The following is a 20,750-nucleotide window of genomic DNA, read 5'->3' as shown; positions in this document are numbered from 1 at the left end:
CTTTTACAAGATAAATAATCAATACACTACACATCACACACACACATACACACAAATGCTCCAGCCCAGCCTCACCGCTGTTCAGGAGACAAACATTTTCCACTCCTGTGGGCAGAGAAATGTCTAAATCTATGTCCTGAATTTCAATAAGTGTATTTGCACAGAATGTCTTTGTAAAGAAAAGTAAACCTTTAAACATTTAAAGAGCAATTTATTTTATGCCTTGACCAAAAAAGAGAGCTTTACATACTGCTGGTTTAATTCCACTACATTTGAAATAGTAAATGAGAAATCCTGCACTTTCTTTGAGTGGCCATTAGATTACTCCAAATGAAATAAAGGAACATTTCTAAATTCAATACAAAATAGGCCTATGTAGGTGTACTGATATGTGTCTTCAGGCGATTTTGAATTCTTTCATTAGGAAGATATTAAGGCTAATAGAAGTTTGTCTGTTTGATTGACAGCTGTCTCAGCCTATGACATCAGCCATGGTGGTTGCTGCTTGCTTGTCCCACAGTTCACCCCTTTATCCAGATTTAGATTTCATGACTTCAGTTACTGACAAACTGGCAGCAAATGAAATGTTAACCCAAACGTGACTTCAAAAGTACCCTTTAAACCTCTGGGTGATCTTACCCACAACATCCATATACGTCTGTAGTGTAATTGTCAATATCTAAGGAAAACCCTGCCCTCCAAATTTGGTGATTTTGAATTTTTCGAATAAAGTGAAGGATTAAGTTTTCTTTTATGGGTTGAGACAACTGTCAGACTTTTTAAGCTTAATAAACCATTTGACAATCTATTGGATTATCTGACAATATTTCAGAAAGCTCAAAAACAGACTTGTTTTTATTAAGTCACTGATGTTGTGGAGAGGCTTGATTTTTCACAGGACTGTGACGATATGTATCTACAATGTATGTTTAACCTTGTTAATTTCATTTTCTGCAAATCCATATTAATATGTAAATGCCTGAAAGTGTAGAATATTGCTGCAAAACACTTGAAATTACTTTTACTCTTGCTTTAACTACCCTGAGACTTTCATTGTAGTGTTACAGAATTGATATACCGTATGTAGTAATTCTGTAAATTATTCTTCTTTTTATTATCATCATCATGTTCACCCCTGACGGCTGCTGTCCTTGTGTATCACTATTTGTACTAACCCATGTAACGTATGAAGAGACCTCTAATGTACATTTATTATGATTAAACAGCTGTGTGGTTGGGAACAGAGACTAAATAGATCACACCCAAAGGTTACGGATGTTGCGTGAGGGATGGGTCTGCTTCTGACGACAAGGGTATTCCATTATCCCCACTATCTTTTGAATCTACCATGGCAACTACACCAACACAAACACACACATACACACAAAGTCGCACATAATAGTCTCTAAAGAGCAAAAAAGAAAGTGAGTATAACTTGATTTCCAGCCAATATGGTAGCTATGGTGCAGAAGCCAAATGAGACCTGTAACTATCATCTAACAGCTTACCTTCTTATAGACATGAATGTTATAGTTACTACAGGTAGAAATCCAGAGGAAATGATTGCAGTCGGGGTGGAAAATAACTGGAACAAATTATGGGATGTGTTGGATGAAATGGCTTGGATGGAAGAAAAAGGGTTGGCGAACACACATACACACACAAACACCTCCATCACAGCAGTTGCCTCTGTGCCTTTTTCTTTCTCATCGACCAGAGCTATTGATGTACTGAATGTTGGAAGGCTGAGTCAATAAACAAGAGGAAAAGCTTTTTGAGAAGAGAGTGACTGAAAGGAAGAATGTATCCACATGGAGTCTGTCTTTCTGTACATTCGTGTACCTGTACGTGTGTGTGTGTGTGTGTGTGTGTGTGTGTGTGTGCGTGTGTGTGTGTGTGTGTGTGTGTGTGTGCGTGCGTGTGTGTGTTGTGCATGTGCATTAATGTGTCCACCTGCACATCTCTCTCCGTGACTTCTTTCCTGTGCTGTCTCTTTGCCTCTACTCACATCTCCTATCCTCTCATCAACCCTCTCCTCTCTCCAGAGTCACAGAGCTGAGTCGTTAATGTTTAATGCTAACTCAGGAAGCAGACACACTCAGCAAGGCTTGCACACACACACACACACACACACACACACACACACACACACCCACAAACCCCTCCTGCATCCCCCTAGAGACGCCATCCTCATTACCAGCCTGAGATTTGACCTTTCACCCCTGGACCAGATGGCTGATGTTTTCATTCTGGAGGGAGAAGAAATTAACCAGGAGTGGCTCAACATCACACAGCGTCACAAGGAGGAGAAGGAGGACGAGTGTGTTGGAGGATGACGGGGGTGTTTGTCTATCAGCAGGGGGATCAGATAGAACTATTGCTGAATCAGGCAGGGCTTTTATGCCTTTAAAATTCTTTGTAAAGAAAACTGGGTACTTTGGCCTGAAGAAACAGATTGATACTGATTAGAGGAAACTGCTTGTTCACCAGCATAGTAGACTCTCTGACTACCTAATACACATGTAAAAAATTATTCATAACTAAATTTTAAGGTGAATTGTTCCTGGATTTGTTCCTTAACTGCCAGTATAAAAGCACCCTTACACACTCTCATTTCTTCCGCTGGCCTGTAGCCTTTGCTGACTCCAGAAAACTGTGACAAAGTCCAGATCAGGCTGCAGGTCTTTGCTACTTCACACATTAAAAGATTCCACAAATCACACAGCGTGGACAAGAGACATACGGGATTGAAGCTACACAGGTGGCGATGTGTGAGGTGCCAGTGAGTGAAAGTACGTGTGTGTGTGTGTGTGTGTGTGTGTGTGTGTGTGTGTGTGTGTGTGTGTGTGTGTTGTGAGAAAGAGAGGGAGTGAAAGCAGCAGAGATTTCACAGGCCTGTATATGTGCCTGAGCGCATGTTCGTGTGTAGCTATGTCAACGGCACCCTCCGGTGGCATGTGTGTCCATCTCATGCTAAGTCAAGTCAAGATTATGTGCAAAGCTCAATATCATTTACAATGTCTCAATTTGCTTCTGAAGCATACAACAGGAATGGTTCTAAAATAATGGAAACCAAAAACAACACCAAAAAACCTGAGCACATAGGGGGGAAATTAAAGAAACAATGTTAAGAAAATGGCCAGACATAATACAATAATGGATACAACATGAGATCAAATGCATTAACATTCAGGTAATGGGTAAAATAAAGTCATGATCTAAAATACAGTGGCTGATGGGTACTGGTTGTACACATATTAAAACACTTGTTAGGAGAAATGTATTGTGCAGTTGACATTTTGGACATTTTGTAGCATTACAAGTTGTCAAGTTTCCGTTGTCTCCCTCCAACAATGCTAATTAAGTTTGTCAAGGTCGGAGAACTCTGGCTCAAGTAGGAAGAAATGTAATTACGGTAGAAGGACGAGATAAAAGCGTGGCTAGCTTTCTCCAGGTCAGCAGAGGATTAAAATGATCAGATGGATGGAGCTGGAAGGCCAAATTGAAAATATCTTTAGATGATAAAAGTCATTAGATTACATTTACTGTAATTTACTTGAATTGTTGGACACAACATTGCTTAATGTCCTCAAGGTAGTTTATGACAGCAACTAGTTTCACCAGGTCTTATTGGTACATATGGCATAACAGCATAGAAATGTAAATTAATATTTCATTTGTAGGTAATGATCCATGAAAGATGTATACGGAAAAAAATGTCTACCTACAATGGATCCTTGAGGCACACCACAAGTGAGACAGGCAATAAAGGAAATAACCTTTTATAAAGGTGCAACAGAGAAGGTTTGATGGACAAGGATTTCAAAAGTATAAGAAATGCTTTTTTAACATTTTATATTTAGTGTTTTTCCTTTAGGTGACACTTTTTTTACAAAGCAAGGTACAAAGAGGTACATCCCAAGCCAGAGGAAGCTATTGAGAATAAAGCACACAATGTTCAATTTCAGGGTTCAATGGTGCATGGAGTAAAATATGATTGTATTATTGACAATTTTATTTTATTTTTATACAATTTAGGTTAAGGTCCAGTAGTACCAAAGTGGAGCAGTCTCCATGTTCACATGTATGTTCCTTTTTTATCCAATGGCAGCAGATGAGTGGTCAGCAAAACTTAGCCAAGTCGCCCCCGTAACAGAGGTGACAACTTTCTAGGGAGCTTCTGCCAACAGCACTGCATGTGTTCACTTGACTGTCTGTCTTTACCTCCTCCACAAACTCTCACCATCCTTTTCTACCTCATTTTTTCCTCCTGCTCCTTCTCTCTGTTTCATGCATACATACTGTATACTTTGAGAACTACACAGCGGGAGAGAAAGACAGAGTGATGGAAACAGAAAAAGATTACTTTTCCATTGTGTAACTTGCACTGCACCTGTATTTCATTTTGTCCAGCAGAGTAGACGAGTCAAAGGCCACAGCTGGAGGGTCTGATGGTATGTCATGATGACTCAGTATGATCCGGAGGAAAGGTTGTAGCTCTGCTTATGTTACTGTAAAACACAACCGCAATGTCTGTTCAATACGACCTGAATGCTGAGATCACCCGGAGATGCATATGCATGTGTGTGTGTGTGTGTGTGTGTGTGTGTGTGTGTGTGTGTGTGTGTGTGTGTGTGTGTGTGTGTGTGTGTGTGTGTGTGTGTGTGTTTGTGTGTGTGTGTGTGTGCCCTCCTTTCTCTTTAATCAGAGAGTGAGTGGAGCAGAACAGAACAGAGGGTTGAATCCGAAGCCTTTCTGCCGGTCTGTCTGACTTTAGGCTGGCACTGCTGCCATCTAAATACCCTCCAATAACCAGTTCCGGATGTTTCTCTGCCTCTGCACCGAGGATGGATTACTGTGAGTATCTTTTCATCTCACTGTAATCTTCTCCTCTCGCATTACCACCAGAGAGGACCACCTGAATTCAGACGAATGGAGCTGGATTAAATCCCCACAGTGCAATGAGTTCTGAGTATAAAGTGACTGTCTGCCATGCTCCTCATTACACACAAGATCTTATGAGGAGGGGAGAGGGAGAGTTGCATGAAATGATTAACTCAGCCTCCTCAATTTTCTTTTCCTTTTACCACAAACATCTTCCTCATTTATTCATTCATTCTTTATTATTTCATTATGTAATTTCCCTTTCTCTCTTCCATATTTTTATCATCCCTCTTGCTTTCTACTAGATCTTTTTTTGTCTTGTTTTTGTCCTTGTCTTTCAGTGCAGCACAACGATGTAAGTAAAAACTCATTTATTCACTCCTTCACATATACCCACTGATACTGGAACAGTGCTTATTCAAAACAAATCCATCCATTTGAAAGTATTTAAACAGTAACAGTTCTCTTTCACCAAGCATCAGTAAACCCCACACTGCAAAAGTTTTGTTGTTCCAGATCATAATGAATACATTCAGATAGGCCATATAAAAAAGAAATCATGGTCTTGGTTAACTTTTTTCTTTTTTATGTTTATAAGTGCAGTGCAAAAGTCCATGTTGTTTTTCTGCTGTGAGAGAAAACAATGCATGTGTAGATAGATAGATAGATAGATAGATAGATAGATAGATAGATAGATAGATAGATAGATAGATAGATAGATAGATAGATAGATAGATAGATAGATAGATAGATAGATAGATTTAGTTTGAAAGTGAAGAAACATGCTTTGTAATTGTTGTGTTAGCGCTCTCAGTGCCTGACAAAGCCATTTGCAACTAGACCTAAAAGAATGTCTATTCTATGCGCTTAATGTGGGTATGTGCTGACCTCTGCTGGTCATATGTAGGATTACTGCATTAGGGAGGAGGAAAATGACATTTGAGAAATATCCCAAAGGTACCCAGGGATATATGTATTGACTCTCACACATGCAACATTATGAAACCCTTCTGTTGACTCAATTTCACTCATTACTGTTGTATTTATGTTGATTGTATTATTAATGGCACGATCAACAAGCTTTCTCCACCGTTCCAATTTTGCAACAATGTTCATTCTGTTAAACATATCCAATGATGGATTAGGTTCCACATCACATGCTTGCTTCTAGATGTTGTTTTCCCACAAATCGGAGGGACATAACTCTAAGATAATTTTGTGCACAATAATTTATTAAAAACTCAAACAGTGTCCAGAGTTTGAAATAGTCTGGACCCCATGGCATTCAAGCGAAAGCTGATGGGGATATATGTGATACTTGATACTGGCCTTGAGTGGGCGCCATAAGCTTGACTACCAAATGTCTCTGAGTTAGCATTCACCATTGACCATATCTGACTATTGACCATGATGACCTTTACTATCCACAATTTCCTTAATTATCATCTCTTCACATCAGATCACTTGTATCACCTCACATCCCAAATTATGTGTGCACTTCATTCTGTTTGATGCAGGAACAATATCATTTAAATAAGTGACTAATCAAGACTTCTGATTTTTTCATACCAGTAAGCAATCATAGCAAACAGATGAAACACAAACTATGCAAAGTATAATCATGGTATGTTGAGTCTATTCATGAGAAAAAAATATTTTTGATCTCCACATCGAAAACTGTCAGAAATGATAATTGGATCTTGCCATATAGCAATTGTCAACAATTGGACCTTTAAAAATTAGATAACAGTACAGCGTCATTAGTAGAGATGGTCCGATACCATTATTTGCTTCCCGAAACCGATTCTGATACCTGAACTTGTGTATCAGCCGATACCGAGTACTGATCCGATACCAGTGTGTCATATATTTTATTATGTTTTAACAACTGTGTACTACTATCCCTGTATGGATGTGATATTATTTCTATCTTTGTTGTCGGTCTGGCTCAGGTTAAACTCTTTGTGAAACATGAACAAACACAAACAATGAACGCCACAGAACTTTCTTTTATTATCCAGTTTGACAGTCAGTTATAACGGAAAAAGAACATAAATAAACTACTTTAACGTAGATTTTCTTTAGGGCTTTATTACGTGGTATTGGATTGGTGCATAAACTCCTGTACTTCCCGATACAAATACCAGCGTTTTAGGCAGTATCGGAGGCAATACCGATACTGGTATCGGTATCGGAACATATCTAGTCATTAGAAAACAATACAATGTGTCACTACATAAAACCATGTAGGAAACATTGGTATACCTTTAGTACTTAGCTTCAGTGAAAAGCATCTGACAGTGTTCTTAGTGGGTTTCTAACTGGTCAACACATTCCTTTAGTGAGTAAACAAGCAATAGTTGCAGCTACTGTTGGGCATTGCAAACTGCAACTGTTGTACAGAGGTGGCTTTAGGGGCCCAGGAATGTTGTTAAGCAGGACAGCTGCAGTCAGTGACTGCCTCTTTACCTGGATGCCTTACTTTTTGGGGGTTTTGACCTGCATAACATCTGTCATGTTCCAGTAACACTTTATGGTGGACTTGTCAGAAGCCACAGGCTCTTACACTGTATTCCAGATGTAGAAGCTCTGAAAAGGTTTTGTTACAGATTATGTATTACGTATGTAAACAATTGTATTAGTCTTATTGTTGAGATTGCAAAAAATAAGTTACATTTGGCACAGTTAAGTTGCTGTAATTGAATGTAATATGAACCTGGCCTGCCTGACAAGTTGAGCAGGTGCTAATAGCTAATATAATAGATAATGAGCTATTTCCTTCACGTCATATGAATTCATGTTTGTGTATACATGGCAGACCAAATCTGGGTACTGAATAGAGCATGACATGTGTTTGCTCCTTGTGAATAAAAAGTGAGGACACTTGGGGGAAATCACGCTTAGGTCCTCAAATTCCACAGATCTCAGTTCAATTTCCTTGCCTTGTTTAAATAGCAATGAGCTCAACTGCACGTTTTGTTTTTAAATGAAGGAAAAGGAACCAATTATACAGAGCTAATGATAGTGTCATATCTCATTAATAGTACATAGGACAACATTTCATTAATAGGAGAAAATGTTTGGTTTTGGTTGTAATACTAATATCTAAACTAAAATGACATATAAATAAGATTTAGAAGGGATTAATGCTATTCTTAATTCCAATTCACATCATTTTGCATTATAATCTACCTGTGCCTTTAACTAGAGGCTTTGAAAACATTTGTGTTAAGAAATGCGTCCTCTGGCGCACTGGAGGACCAGTGTGCATAATGTTGCCTTCCCGCGCTATCGGAGATTTTCTATCTATTAGTAAAGATGCCTAAACGGCCCACAAAACGTATGGATGTGATCGGGAGATAAGTTTAACTCTTGGTTAGTATTCATTAATAAGCCTGGAAATGTAAGCCATTATAAATATTGTACTCTACAATCATTAAAAGATGCTTGGTGAAACATGGCTGATTTGCCATGATTTGCTTAATTTATCTTCTCTAATACGGTAACGTATCTGCCATAGTGTGATGATGGGACAGACGAAGTTCGACAATTATTAAATAATATTTTATTTTATTGAGATAAATTATTTGTAGCCATATAATAGGCCACATTTATGTAAATAACCAATATTTGTATGTTAAATCTTCATCGCGCATTGTATTTTTAATACGCGTCGTAATATGTAGCTGTAGCCGGTTGTTTTGGCTACTACGAGGTCCTGGGTGAGGAGGCTTGGGATTACGAGCAGTAAGTGAAGGCCTCATGGGATCCCATTTTTTAGGAGGGCTGATGTCATTTCAAAACTTAACTCGCACTCCCAAGTCAACGCGGCGAGTTGCTCACCTCCTATTCTTCTATAAAGTCCTCTCTTATGTTTGGCGGAGCGCCTTAAAAAGAAAACTCCAGGAGGTGAAATAAAATAAAGGAGACAACAACCTTCTCTTCTAGAGCCGAAGCAGAAGGATTTAACAGCAGAAACCCCGGGACCAGAGCCCCTCTATCTGCGGGCAACGGCGGCTGAACTTTTTAAACTGCAACCACAAAAAAATGAATCGGAGCTTTAATAAGTCGCAACCTCTGCGGAATGCGGATTGTAACGCCGTGGAAGTGAAAAGCAAGGTGAGCGTTGAGGGTTTGTCATTTGTTAGTTCCAAATGGGGATTTGGGGAGAAAATATAGAGTTCACATGGTCGTCCCGTAGACGGAGCTGGAGTTGGTCGGACAAACCGTGTAGGCTACAACTAACACATTTTCTCCTTTCAGTGACAACGTTCTTATCTAGTTAACGAAACAGGAGCTGGACGCACCAGTTTCTGGATGTTTCTGTAATTTGTACTGATTATTGTCTTCTTACTTCCGAGCATGCAGATTGTGCTGATTTGGCTCTTTCCCTTCTGTCACGAAGCTGATGGGAAAAACTGTTTTGACATTGTTTCTTAACAATCACGCTTTAAGTAGACTATGTGTTACAATGAGAAGGTGCTATCTGTTAAATCGGATGTTTTGCAACATTTGTCACTTTCACTGCGGGTTTTGTGCTACATAGTTTCATTAGTTTGTGAGTGTAATAGCTGCATAAATTAAGTTAATCCAAAGTAAATGACCACAGTTATCTACCAATTTGAGGGGTATGTAATGGAGACCAACACTTTATACAAAGTGTGAGCACACCTTAGGCTACATTATTTTTTTTTAAATGTTCTCTGTCAAACCTTATCAAACACATTAGAACTGCATTATACACCTTGGATATCTATTTAGTAAGAGTTTGTCTGCAGTATTAAAAAGTTTAGTTTTTAAGAGTTGGGTACACAACAACTGTTTATAGAGCATGTGGGCATAGTGAAATTCATCCCAGATAAACACATGGCACTGTGTCCAATCCTGACCACAAAATGAACAAACAGTGAACTATTTATAATTTTGCCACCACAGCCTCTGAAGGACTTCTTGTAACCAACATTGTTCTTCAAATTCCATTAAAGTGACGACGATCTAGAGTGATTTTCATACATATATGTTTACACATGCCAGCACACATGAGTGTGTCAGCACATACTGTAGGCCTTATATGAAGGATGCGCTGCTGAGTCCCAGTTGACATGCTAGATTGAGATGGACAAGAGGTGACTCATTCAGCCCAGAAGTCTTTTCACTTTTTAGTTTTGGCTGCCCAGTTTCAGTGATGTGGTGAGTTGGGGGCAGTGACCTGTGAGAGGGATAAAGGATACACTGATGGTAGGTGAGAAGAAAGAAGGATGCTCACAAAATCATCGAGGAGCTGTGCTTTTTTGTTTTGGGGCAGGGTGGGTTTTCATGGTTGTTCCTAAGAGACAGGAATGGTCACTATGAGATTGTCTGTAGGTGGAACTGATAAGTAAGAACCTGCATGGCCAGAACGGGCAGGTTTAAAAGCGTCATTGCAGCTGACTCACTGTCATACAACGTCACAAGTTTCCCGATTTGGGTCGTATATAATTCCTCACTCTTATCTCATCATTTTGTTCTCCTTCCTCTGGTTTTATTACGTGGTTGACCTGACTGAACCAGATTGACAGCTCTGAGCATTTGAATACTTGTAACAGGTTCTCCACTACTTGTTTGGTACCTGAATGTGTAAAAGCAACAATTAGGAATTTCCCCGAACACCACTGCATCTAGTTTTATAGCATGTGATGTGTTGAAAGGGGTTTATCTCAAGCAGTAACCAGAAATGCCGCTTAAAATGTTTAAAATGAATCCGTCTTTCATGGATAGTTTAGAAAATAGGACTTTACTGATGGAACATTTTCAGATTCCAACAGCAGTTCATCTTACTTGAAGCTCAGTTGATAGCAGATTAAATGTGTACATTTAGTTACATTTTCATTGAAGCTAGCTAGCTTCAGGGAACAGGACGTCTTAAAAAGATTTCTTGAAAAGAAACCAAGAAAGAAAGCTACAGAAAATGTGACTTAGCATTTCCTATGACCTGGATGAGTGAGAATCTTCAGATGTAAAAGCTAAGTTAGTTGTTTGATTGCACAGCGCTTCCCTACAGCTTTACATGACCAGTTAATGTTAAAAGAAATAACCTCAAAATTTGTGAAAAATGCTTAAGAAAACTTTATCAAACAATAGTTGAAGTTTCAACATTCACTAGATTGCCAAGGAGTGAAAATTGGTGCAATTGTCTGTGTAGTTGAGTGTGGTGTATGTTGTAGGGCTGCAACTAACAATTATTTTCATTGTCAATTAATCTCTCAATTATTTTCTATTATTATTATTATTTTTTTATCTACTATTAATCGATTTAGTGTTTTGGTCTATAAAATGTCAGACAATGGTTAAAAATGTCGATCATTGTTTTCCAAAGCCAGAGATGACGTCCTCGAATGTCTTATGTCCACAACTCAAGTTTGTCACAGAGGAGTGAAGACACTAGAAAATATTCACATATTCACAATTTTTCAAACGTATTAATTCATTTAATCAAAACTGATTAAAGTGATGATCAAAATAGTAGGCAATAATTTAATACTGTAGTTGACAACTAATCGATTAATCTAATCTTTGCAGCTCTAGTGATGTGCCTGGTTCTCACTGCTTAGCGTTTGGTTTTCTCAGGGGAAACTGTTCCAATGATAAGCTTATCAGGGATAACACTGGAGGTGTCTGGCTGTCTGTTGTGGAGCCTTGGCCAGGAGCTGGTTTCACTCACCTAAAGCTCTTATCAGTGACAGAGAAGAGAGTGCAAAGGGATGTTGGGGGTTGGGTGGCACCACTCCCTCTGTTCTTACTTTGAATCATCCAGATTTTCAAGTATTTTTTCAAGTATGTCAGAAATGATCAGCATATTTTCAGTTTGAGGCCTGATCCATTCCACATTGAGTTCCTGTTGCGTATTTATTTATCTTCTAATGCCAAGAACCTGTAGGTGATTTATCAGGCGAGTTGTCTCTGACTGAGTAGGTAAGCACAAAGCCAGTGTTGACGAAAGACGGAAGTCGGTTATATTCCATTTTCTCCAGTGTGTCAGAGTTTAGTGTCTCTAGACGTGTTTCAACCTGTTGACATCACTTCGCCCTGATAGGCCAGGAGCAAGACAGGTGATGTCACATTTGTAGTGATTTATTCTTAGGTTTGGGTTTTGTGTCGACGTCGCATGATTAATTGTCCCGTGTTCAGACTTGTTGGTACCAGAGGGCCAAGTTCTGCTTGTGAAAACAAATTGTTCAGACAAGAGAACATTCAGATTCAGAGCAGTGACGGAGCTCACTGGTATGCAGAAGTGTAGATATTATTCGGTAAGTTAAGCTTGACATGTTGAAATCTTACAGTCTAAATTACAGTTCAGTCACGTGTAGCTTTCACTTTCCTAAATGTCAAGTACACCTACTGAAGAGACTGACAAACCTGTTCATCAGCGTCTTGTGTCATCTTCTAATGTAGGTTGAGTTTTATAAGCTTGAATCCAAGTTACACGTTCAAAATTGAGGTTCACGTACATGTGTGCCTTCGTCGCCTTTAGTGAATCTGGCAGAAAACCACACACCCGCCTGGCATACCCCCTAGTCTCCTAACACGCCTCCTCTTAAATTCACATGTCATCTTCTAATTACAGAGCTGGTTAATGTATCCCCCGCTCTTCTTCTCTCCTCCCAGTCAGTATACTGCTACTCTCTTCTGCTTCTCTGTCAGCAGCCCCCTCACCCTCTTCCCTCCCTCCCTCCTCCTGCTCCATGATCATCATCTACACTCTTCTCCTCCGCTGTGAGCTAATGATTACAGTTACAAACAGCACCTTCGTCTACAAATTACCACTGTGATTCAGACACCAGTGCTACTGCAATGGTGTGTTGTTGTGGTTTGTGTAGCTTTTCTCCCTCTGTTGTATCTCTGCTCCTCAAGTCCATTATTGTCTGAGTCACATGATGACCCCACAGTGACCCTCAGCTGCTCTCTCATTGGTGGTTCGTTGACCTAGCCGGGAAAGCTGTACTAGCACAATTGTTCAAGTCTGTGCTCTTGTTGTGCGTAAGCAGTGGGTGGGAGGCGGGGCTGCCAGGCTAGCCAGTGTCATTTATATATACTGAGACAGCTTACTCATCCACCTGTATTGTTCTATTGTGCAGCAACCCTCTTCCCTTTTCCTGTTGTTTTCTTGGTCAAAGTTGCATGTGATGTGCAACTGACATTTGTTTTTGTAATGATGTGATCTTGGCATGCAGTGTAACACAAAGCTGCAGGGTTTCCACTAGGATTTTTTTTAGCTGAGGTGGTTGGCCAATAGCCACACACATCATGATCATCTCATCTTGTGATCAGTTTAGTTTGTGGATGACGGCCTTTACACACTTAGTAAGGGAGTAGTACACATTTTGAGAAATGTGCATATTCACTTTTATTGGAACTAGTTAGATGAGAAGATTGATACCACTCTTATGTCTGTAATCCAAATATGAAGCTACAGTTAGCTTACAGACTGGAAGCAGTTAGTCTGACTCTATCAAAGGTAACAGAAAAAAAGGGAAAACGCTTATTCACTTTGTTCCCCAAGTGTTATGAGAATATTTATACCACTTTTATATCTCTGTTCAATATAAGGCAACAGCCACATAGCTTAGCGTTTAGATTGGAATTAGAAACGGGAAAACAGCTAGCTTAGATTGGGTTTTATATGCATTAAACAAACGGATATTATATTGTGTTAGTCAGTGAGCTTTAGAGTGTTAGTAGGCGGATTTTGTTGCGTTCGAAAAGAGCCAGGCTACCTGTTTACCCCGGTTTTCATTCTTTGTGTTAATTTAAGCTAACCAGCTGCTGGCTGTCGCTTTACAATTGCATTACAGACATGCAAGTAGTATCTGTCTCCTCCTCTAACTCTGTAAAAAAGCGAATAAACATGCTTTCCAAAATGTCTAACTGTAAATATATCAGGGGTGCACGGTTAAGAAAATGTCACAATTCGATATCGTTTTTTAGGTTCAAGATTTGATTCAAAATCGATTTTCAATTAAAAAACATTTCAAAAAAAATAAATAAAAAAAGCGATTCACAGTATGTAAATGTAGTTACTTTTCCCATGTGATTGCAGTAGCCATAGAATAACATTTTTTTTTTTTTAAATCTATGATTTGATTTTGAATTGGTAGATCTTGAATCACGATTCGAATATGAATCAATATTTTTGCACACTCCTACAATATATGGCACTTGCTGTGTGAAAAGTGCCCCTTAAGGTTAATGTTTCATTTCATAAAAACGTGTACATTTTTTACAATGATAGTGGAGGTGTTTTAGCCGAGGTGGCCCACCTCAGCTATAAAACACTGATTTAAATGTCTTTAATATACAGCAACACTTGTTTTGAATTCATTTATTTAGGTACATGCTATTGAAGAATGGTGATTTGCTATGCTATCAGTACTTCTGGCTGTATTTTCTGTAAACGTCAAACTTCCTATGGTTGAGAAAAAATATTTAAAGTGATACTTTGGCTGCGTTAAAACCAGTTTTGCAAAGGATTGCAGCTAATTCAGTTTGTATTGTGCTTAGAAACGGATTCCCTGTGCCATATTGTACATAAGGTCATGACCACAACTGTGACAGAGCTCAATGGACTTCCACCCCGTTAGTTTTATGTGTGCCAGTCAGATGGTTTAGATAAGTGCAGCATGAGGTCAGACATCCCTGTGTCCTCTTCCTGTTTGGTTGTCTCATTTTTAATGTCCTCTCTCTTTTGATCTTCCCTTCCCTTCAGTATGGGGCAGAATTCCGCCGGTTCTCGGTGGACCGGGTCAAGCCTGGCAAGTTTGAGGAGTTTTACAAGCTCATTCTGCACATTCACCGCATCGCCAATATGGAGGTGATGATTGGCTATGCTGACATCCACGGTGATCTGCTGCCGATCAACAACGACGACAACTTCTGCAAGGCGGTGTCAACGGCTCATCCACTGCTCAGGATCTTCATACAGAGACAAGGTAGGTTGTCTGAAAAGTCATTAAGATGGTGTGGCTTCCTTTGGCTCTTTCTTGTATTAATTACACAACATGAATCAAGCTACTCTGTCTTTTTCTCCAACATCTGAATCCTAAACATTGTCTCTTAAAACTGGTAAACCTATAAAGCAATCATCTATTGCAATAACTGCTTCTTGGGCTGCAGTTATTGGGCTGAGTCGAATCAAGATACCCCACAGAATATTTCCTCATCTAATTATGCCTCTCTTCCCGCTATGGGAACCCAAGGCCTTTTTGTTTACTTCATGCAAGGCATTCTGTGTGTATCTCTGTGTGATTCCTGCCCTCTTATTGGCTGAATCTGCCTCAGTCTGTGTCTGTCTGCCTGGCTAAGTCTTGTGTATTATCCAGAGGAAGGACTCGCAGGCAGATGAACACAAACAAACACACACACACAGGCCGGTGCCTTGGCAGCCCCATAGAAATCAGGTCATTGAGCAAAGCCTGTATCCCGGCATACCAGACATTACTGAGAGACAAAAGATCTGCATGAAAAGAGACTCATTTCTGAGCTCCCTCCGTGTGTGTGTGTAGTGTGTGTGTGTGTAGTGTGTGTAAACAGCACCACGGTACCCTGAATGGGAACCAGTCCTAGTCTGTCTCTCCCTCTCCATCTCTCTCTCTCATTGATCCCAAATCTGGAGTGGGCCTTGACTGCCTGCCAGCCAGCCAGTGAGCATACAAATGAATCTTATCACCATTCACATCTATTCATACCCTCAATCCGTCCTGGAATGTTTTTCGCTCGGTTGTGTAATGAACATGTACACTCCAGGGTATTGTTTTAATTGTCGTCCAGTGGTTCAAATACAAAAGCTATCCACTGCGCTGTGAATTATCTTCCAGCAAGAAATAGGGTTTGGACCATCAAGAGGCCCCACCAGCCTCCTCCATTGTGTGATTCACTGTCTACAGAGCTCATATGGCTGCAGCTGAATAAACTCATTGTACACTGGCTGATAAGACATCAGCTAAATCTGTCAAATGTATAAATGAAATTTGGGATTTTAAGGTTTTTATGATAGGGTAAGTTTTTTTTAAATTTTTTTATTATTATTGCATCTGTCAGTGCAGACCAAGGTTATAATCGTTAATGAAAACAAACAAAATAATGAAAACTAGGTGGGGAAAAAACATTGTCGTAAACTGAAATAAAAATAAAAACGAGGCATTTTAAAAAAAACGATAACTAACTAAAACTGTAATGTCTGTTTGCAAAACTAAAATAAAATGATCGAGTAAATGTCCTTAGTTTTCGTCTTTGTCAATGTCTTTCATAGAGCAAATAACGTTATATCTTTCAGAGTTGACATTTCCGACCATAGACCTGTTTTATACAGTCTATACCGTAGACTTATATAGTTTCCGACTGGGAACCCAGAAATTCCGACATTCCATGTCAAATTGAACACAACACAGTCCATGCCCTTCGCCTGGCATCATGGCGGTACCGAAAGTCGGAAGAAAGCGGCAGAGACCTATTTGATTATGATGACTGTGTCAGATAAAAGCAAGTGCCTTGTGCAGTGGAAGGTGGATAAAATATGTGGACAATTTATTAAAGGGGAAAAATCCCACGAATTTGAAAGTACATTTGAGAAGCGCGCACAAGGAGGCTAACATAGCTTACCTTAACAAGGTAAAGGAGAACGACAAAGCCCCCTTTCCCCGAAACAGAAGCTAACCCCGTTACAGGGCCAGGCAGTATGACGGAGACAACAGCAGGACAGAGAACACTACAGGAGGGCTTTCACCGGCGACCCGATAGCTGCTGGTTAGTACATACGCAGGAACGCCAAAAGCAGGAGGAAGCGTGGGTTAATACCGGTATGTGTATTGATATTGGGACGTCTACACAACTGTGTGAGTCGACTGACTTTAAAAAGTTTGCCACTTTACTCGACCAAAGTTTGAAACACCTGTTATGTAGGTTTTTTCCTGTTACACGACACATTTTGCACTTATGTGGCGTCTTATGTAGACGGTTTACGTATTTGTGCTTATCATATGTACATTGTACTGGTGTTATTGTTGAATACATTGTGAATACATATTTCTAAAATTGCATGATGTTTTTGTTGAGTTATTATTGCACAACCTTTTTGGAATCTTGCCCCTGACAAATAAACCATATTACGAAAAAAAAGACTAAAACTAATAAAAACTAAGCATTTTCAAAAAATAAACTAAACTAGCAAACCCGCTTCAAAAACTAATTAAAACTAAACTGAATTTGAAAACAAAAAGTAAAAACGAAAGGGAAAAATAAAAACTAATGAAAAATGCAAAACTATAATAACCTTGGTGCAGACAGCATGCCTTTCCACTCTCTCTTCTACACTTAGACATTTAGCAGAGGTGGTCTCGTGATTATGAGTACACAAGGTCCTCAAAAGGTAGCCATAATTATTACTACTAATATATGGCATTTGAGGTGTGAAATGGAGACCCTGCACTTTTGCTTTGATATGTCACCCATATCCATCTTAAACATTGAGCAGGGGTGTCCCTGTTCTATGAGATGGATTGTGTACCAAGCATTCTATGAGATGGATTGTGTACCAAGCAATCTTTACCTTTCTCACATCCCTTTTCTGTCCCAGTTTCCTTTTCTGACACTCTCTGGAATACCTAATTCAAAAATACCATAAAGCACCAGAGGGACTGACCCTTGTTGAAGGGGCCTATGTAGTGTTGTGGTGTAAATACAATGCTGACATGGTGATGTGGTTTAGGGGAATGTGCCTTGTTGATGCTGCAGCAGTCTGAGCATCTTAAGCCTCACTGCAGTGTATTGTTAGTCGCCAGACAAAGAGGTTTGTGTTTTACCTCATGTTTCGGAAGAGCTCTCCCGCCCCAGTATGATACATACACGAGAAAGTATGTGTGTGATAATGACTGAATCAGTCAGTACCAGCCTGGTTAGTACAGGTCATTAGTGGTGTCACCGTGGATCTTCTCCGTCTCGGTCAGCAGACCACCCCGGATGAAAGAAAAGACTTACAGACTTAGACACATATCAAGACACTGTGACTCACCCCTCAGTCACAGAAGGGACCTTTTGTGTAGTAACTTAAACTGGACTGGTCTTTCACATGCATATGAGTGTGAAAAGAGAATCACATTTAATTGGTCTGTTCCCCTGACAGCTCAGCCCACAAAGTTTATAGGTCTTTGTATATTTTCATTGAAAGGTCATATTGCAGTTCATCTTGCAGTACATTTGTTACAATGTGTAAAACATGTATTTTTCATATTTTAAACAAGCTGCCGCATAGAACAGACTGTTAAACAAAAGTTCATGGATACATTGTACAATAAGGGCTTCTAAAGGCTTTCATAAGAGTAACCTATGAAACACAATGAGAGATGGGAGAGGAAATAAAATGAAGAGGAAAAAAAATTTACTGAAAACTAATACCTTATTAGATCTTTGTATTTATTTTAGTAGTAGTAGTAAGTAAGTTAGACCCTCCCCTTCACCCCAACATAAAAAAAAGTTTCTCTGGCTGGCCTTGTGTGTGTGTGTTTGTACTTTTGTCCATGTAACAATAGATATTATTACACGTGTGGGTCTCTTTTATCTACCTGACACCCCCCTTCTGGGCTTAGATTGCCATTGTTGGTAAAATCACTTGAGCACGTGCAGCAGTTGTGTGGCGACACAGCAATAATCCAGCTGATGATACCTGTTACTTCCTCTGAGGAATGATGGCAGCTTGTTTAATGATGACTTAACCTACAGAACAGCGGCTTACACTTTGTGGTTTGTTTCCAACAATACACAATATCCTTTTTATCTGCAGATGATTGCACAGTGCTCATCTTAAAGGTCCCATGGCACGGAAATTTCACTTTATGAGGTTTTTTAACATTAATATGAGTTCCCCCAGCCTGCCTATGGTCCCCCAGTGGTTAGAAATGGCAATAGGTGTAACCCGAGCCCTGGGTATCCTGCTCTGCCTTTGAGAAAATGAAAGCTCAGATGGGCCAATCTGGAATCTGTTCCTTATGACATCATAAGGAGCAATGTTACCTCCCCTTTCTCTGCTTTGCCCACCCAGAGAATTTGGCCCACCCATGAGAAAGAGAGAGACATCATGGCTTGCAAAGTGGCAGTTGGTCAAGGCCACACCCCCACCCTCCACCTTGCCCCCCCTCTCTCCTCTCAATAGCATTTAAAGCTACAGACACAGAAATGGCACATCCTAAGGAAAGCTCATTGTGGGACTGGCTCTAGTGGCTGTAATTATGCACCAAGGCTGAATTTCGGGAAAGAGACTTCAGCTACAGTATTAGGGGATCACTAAGGCCTATATAAAAGCATCCAAAAAGCAGCATGTCATAGGACCTTTAAGTCAGAGCAAGGGGAAGTTGAAGGGTAACACCTGTGTTGTTTTGTATTTTAAACCAGGAAGTCCACTGATATTTAAAACCTAAGGGTAGAGTCAAAGGCAAGGTTTCAAGTTTTTGGTTATAGTTTAAAATAAAACCTAAAGATTGAAGCCGTGACAACAATGCCTCTGGACATTTTGGAGTAACTCGCTATTATTTTTAAGAAATCGATGTTGCTCCTTGTCTTGCCATCACTCCTTACAAATGTAGCAGTAATTTCTTTGTTTTTTATTATGGTTTTAATATGTCAAAGAGTGATATCCTCTAAGAGATGATCCTCTAAATAGAGTACTGTTTGCAGCCACATGGCAAGTAGGGGTGCACAAAACTTACCGTTCAGATCGGATCACGGTTTTGAGTCACGGATCGGATCAATTTTCAGATCAGCACAAAAAAGGGGGGAATTGAAATGATTTATTAATAGGGCTGTCAAACGATTAATTTTTTTTAATCGTGATTAATTGCTGAAGTTCTATAGTTAATTGCGATTAATTGCATATTTTATCACATGATTAAAATTCTATTATTTTGCATTTCAGAACAGTTTTTAAGCACATTAACAATCGAAAGCAATTTTTACCAGTGTGTCTTGATTGGGAATCAAATGAATGCAAAGAAAGTTACTTTATGAACTTGATTTTAAGATTTGTAGTTATTTATTTACTGTAAACAAAAGAAAAATGTGTGAATCATAATGATGTCATTATTGCACAATTCCTCCAAGTACCTAACTAAAAAACTAAAAATCCCTATCCTTACTAGAGTCAATATAGTGTTTAGTAACTCCTAAATAATGTTGATTACTCACTGACGTCCAGTGATCACCATTTAATGAGCAGCTCATTTCTGCACAAGTCCGTGTTAACACAGCCCATCTCCACTCTTACCCGGCGACAGAGAAACAGGCTGGATAGTCCGGTACACTGTTGTTTCCACAACAACAAAAACACAGCAGTCTCTGAACTCGCGTTGGGAGTTTCGTTGAAGTTGGATGTAGTCCAGTTTTTGTCTGATGAGTGGACACTTGCAAGCAGGATTGATGGAACAGGTGGCCGGCTAGTGTTAGCTTTCCACCTAGCTAGGTTATACTCCAGCCCCCGTTCGCATTTCACCGCTGAGGATGTCCCCCGCTGCAGCTGCTTGCTCCGGCCACCGCAGCTGCTGCTGCTCGCTCCGGCCACCGCTGCTGCTCGCTCCAGCCACCGCTGCTGCCCACTCCGGCCACCGCTGCTTCGGCTTTACACAATGTGCATATGGCTTTCAACTTGTCTACGAGCCGTTCGCCATTCAGGATTTCATTGCTGCTGTCTTTCTCCATCATGCCTGCAGCCTGCAGCAGCAGGATGTGTTACGATGAAGTGGCAGCTTGATGAGAAGTAACGGTGCTGCAAAGGGTCAAAATAGTAGCCTGTTAGGCACGACGCAAAGCCGAGTGAAGTGTAAAATAAATTAATAAATGCCGGCATG

At 39.9% G+C, this 20,750-nt stretch overlaps 1 protein-coding gene across 1 annotated transcript in view; it reads left to right on the top strand.

The window, feature by feature from the left end:
• Positions 1-8,913: 8,913 nt before the first annotated feature.
• pard6gb (par-6 family cell polarity regulator gamma b) overlaps positions 8,914-20,750 on the top strand; it is a 36,400-nt gene continuing 24,563 nt past the window's right edge. The window contains exons 1-2 of the mRNA XM_078267968.1: positions 8,914-9,003; positions 14,627-14,849. Of these exons, the coding sequence (XP_078124094.1) occupies positions 8,932-9,003; positions 14,627-14,849 (295 nt within the window). The 5' untranslated portion in view covers positions 8,914-8,931. The remainder of the gene's footprint in view (positions 9,004-14,626; positions 14,850-20,750) is intronic.

Source organism: Sander vitreus, chromosome 14 (assembly GCF_031162955.1).
Source record: "Sander vitreus isolate 19-12246 chromosome 14, sanVit1, whole genome shotgun sequence".
Taxonomy (NCBI): Eukaryota; Metazoa; Chordata; class Actinopteri; order Perciformes; family Percidae; genus Sander; species Sander vitreus.
The sequence above is the reverse complement of the archived record's forward strand: the minus strand, read 5'-3'. Positions and strand labels throughout refer to the sequence as shown.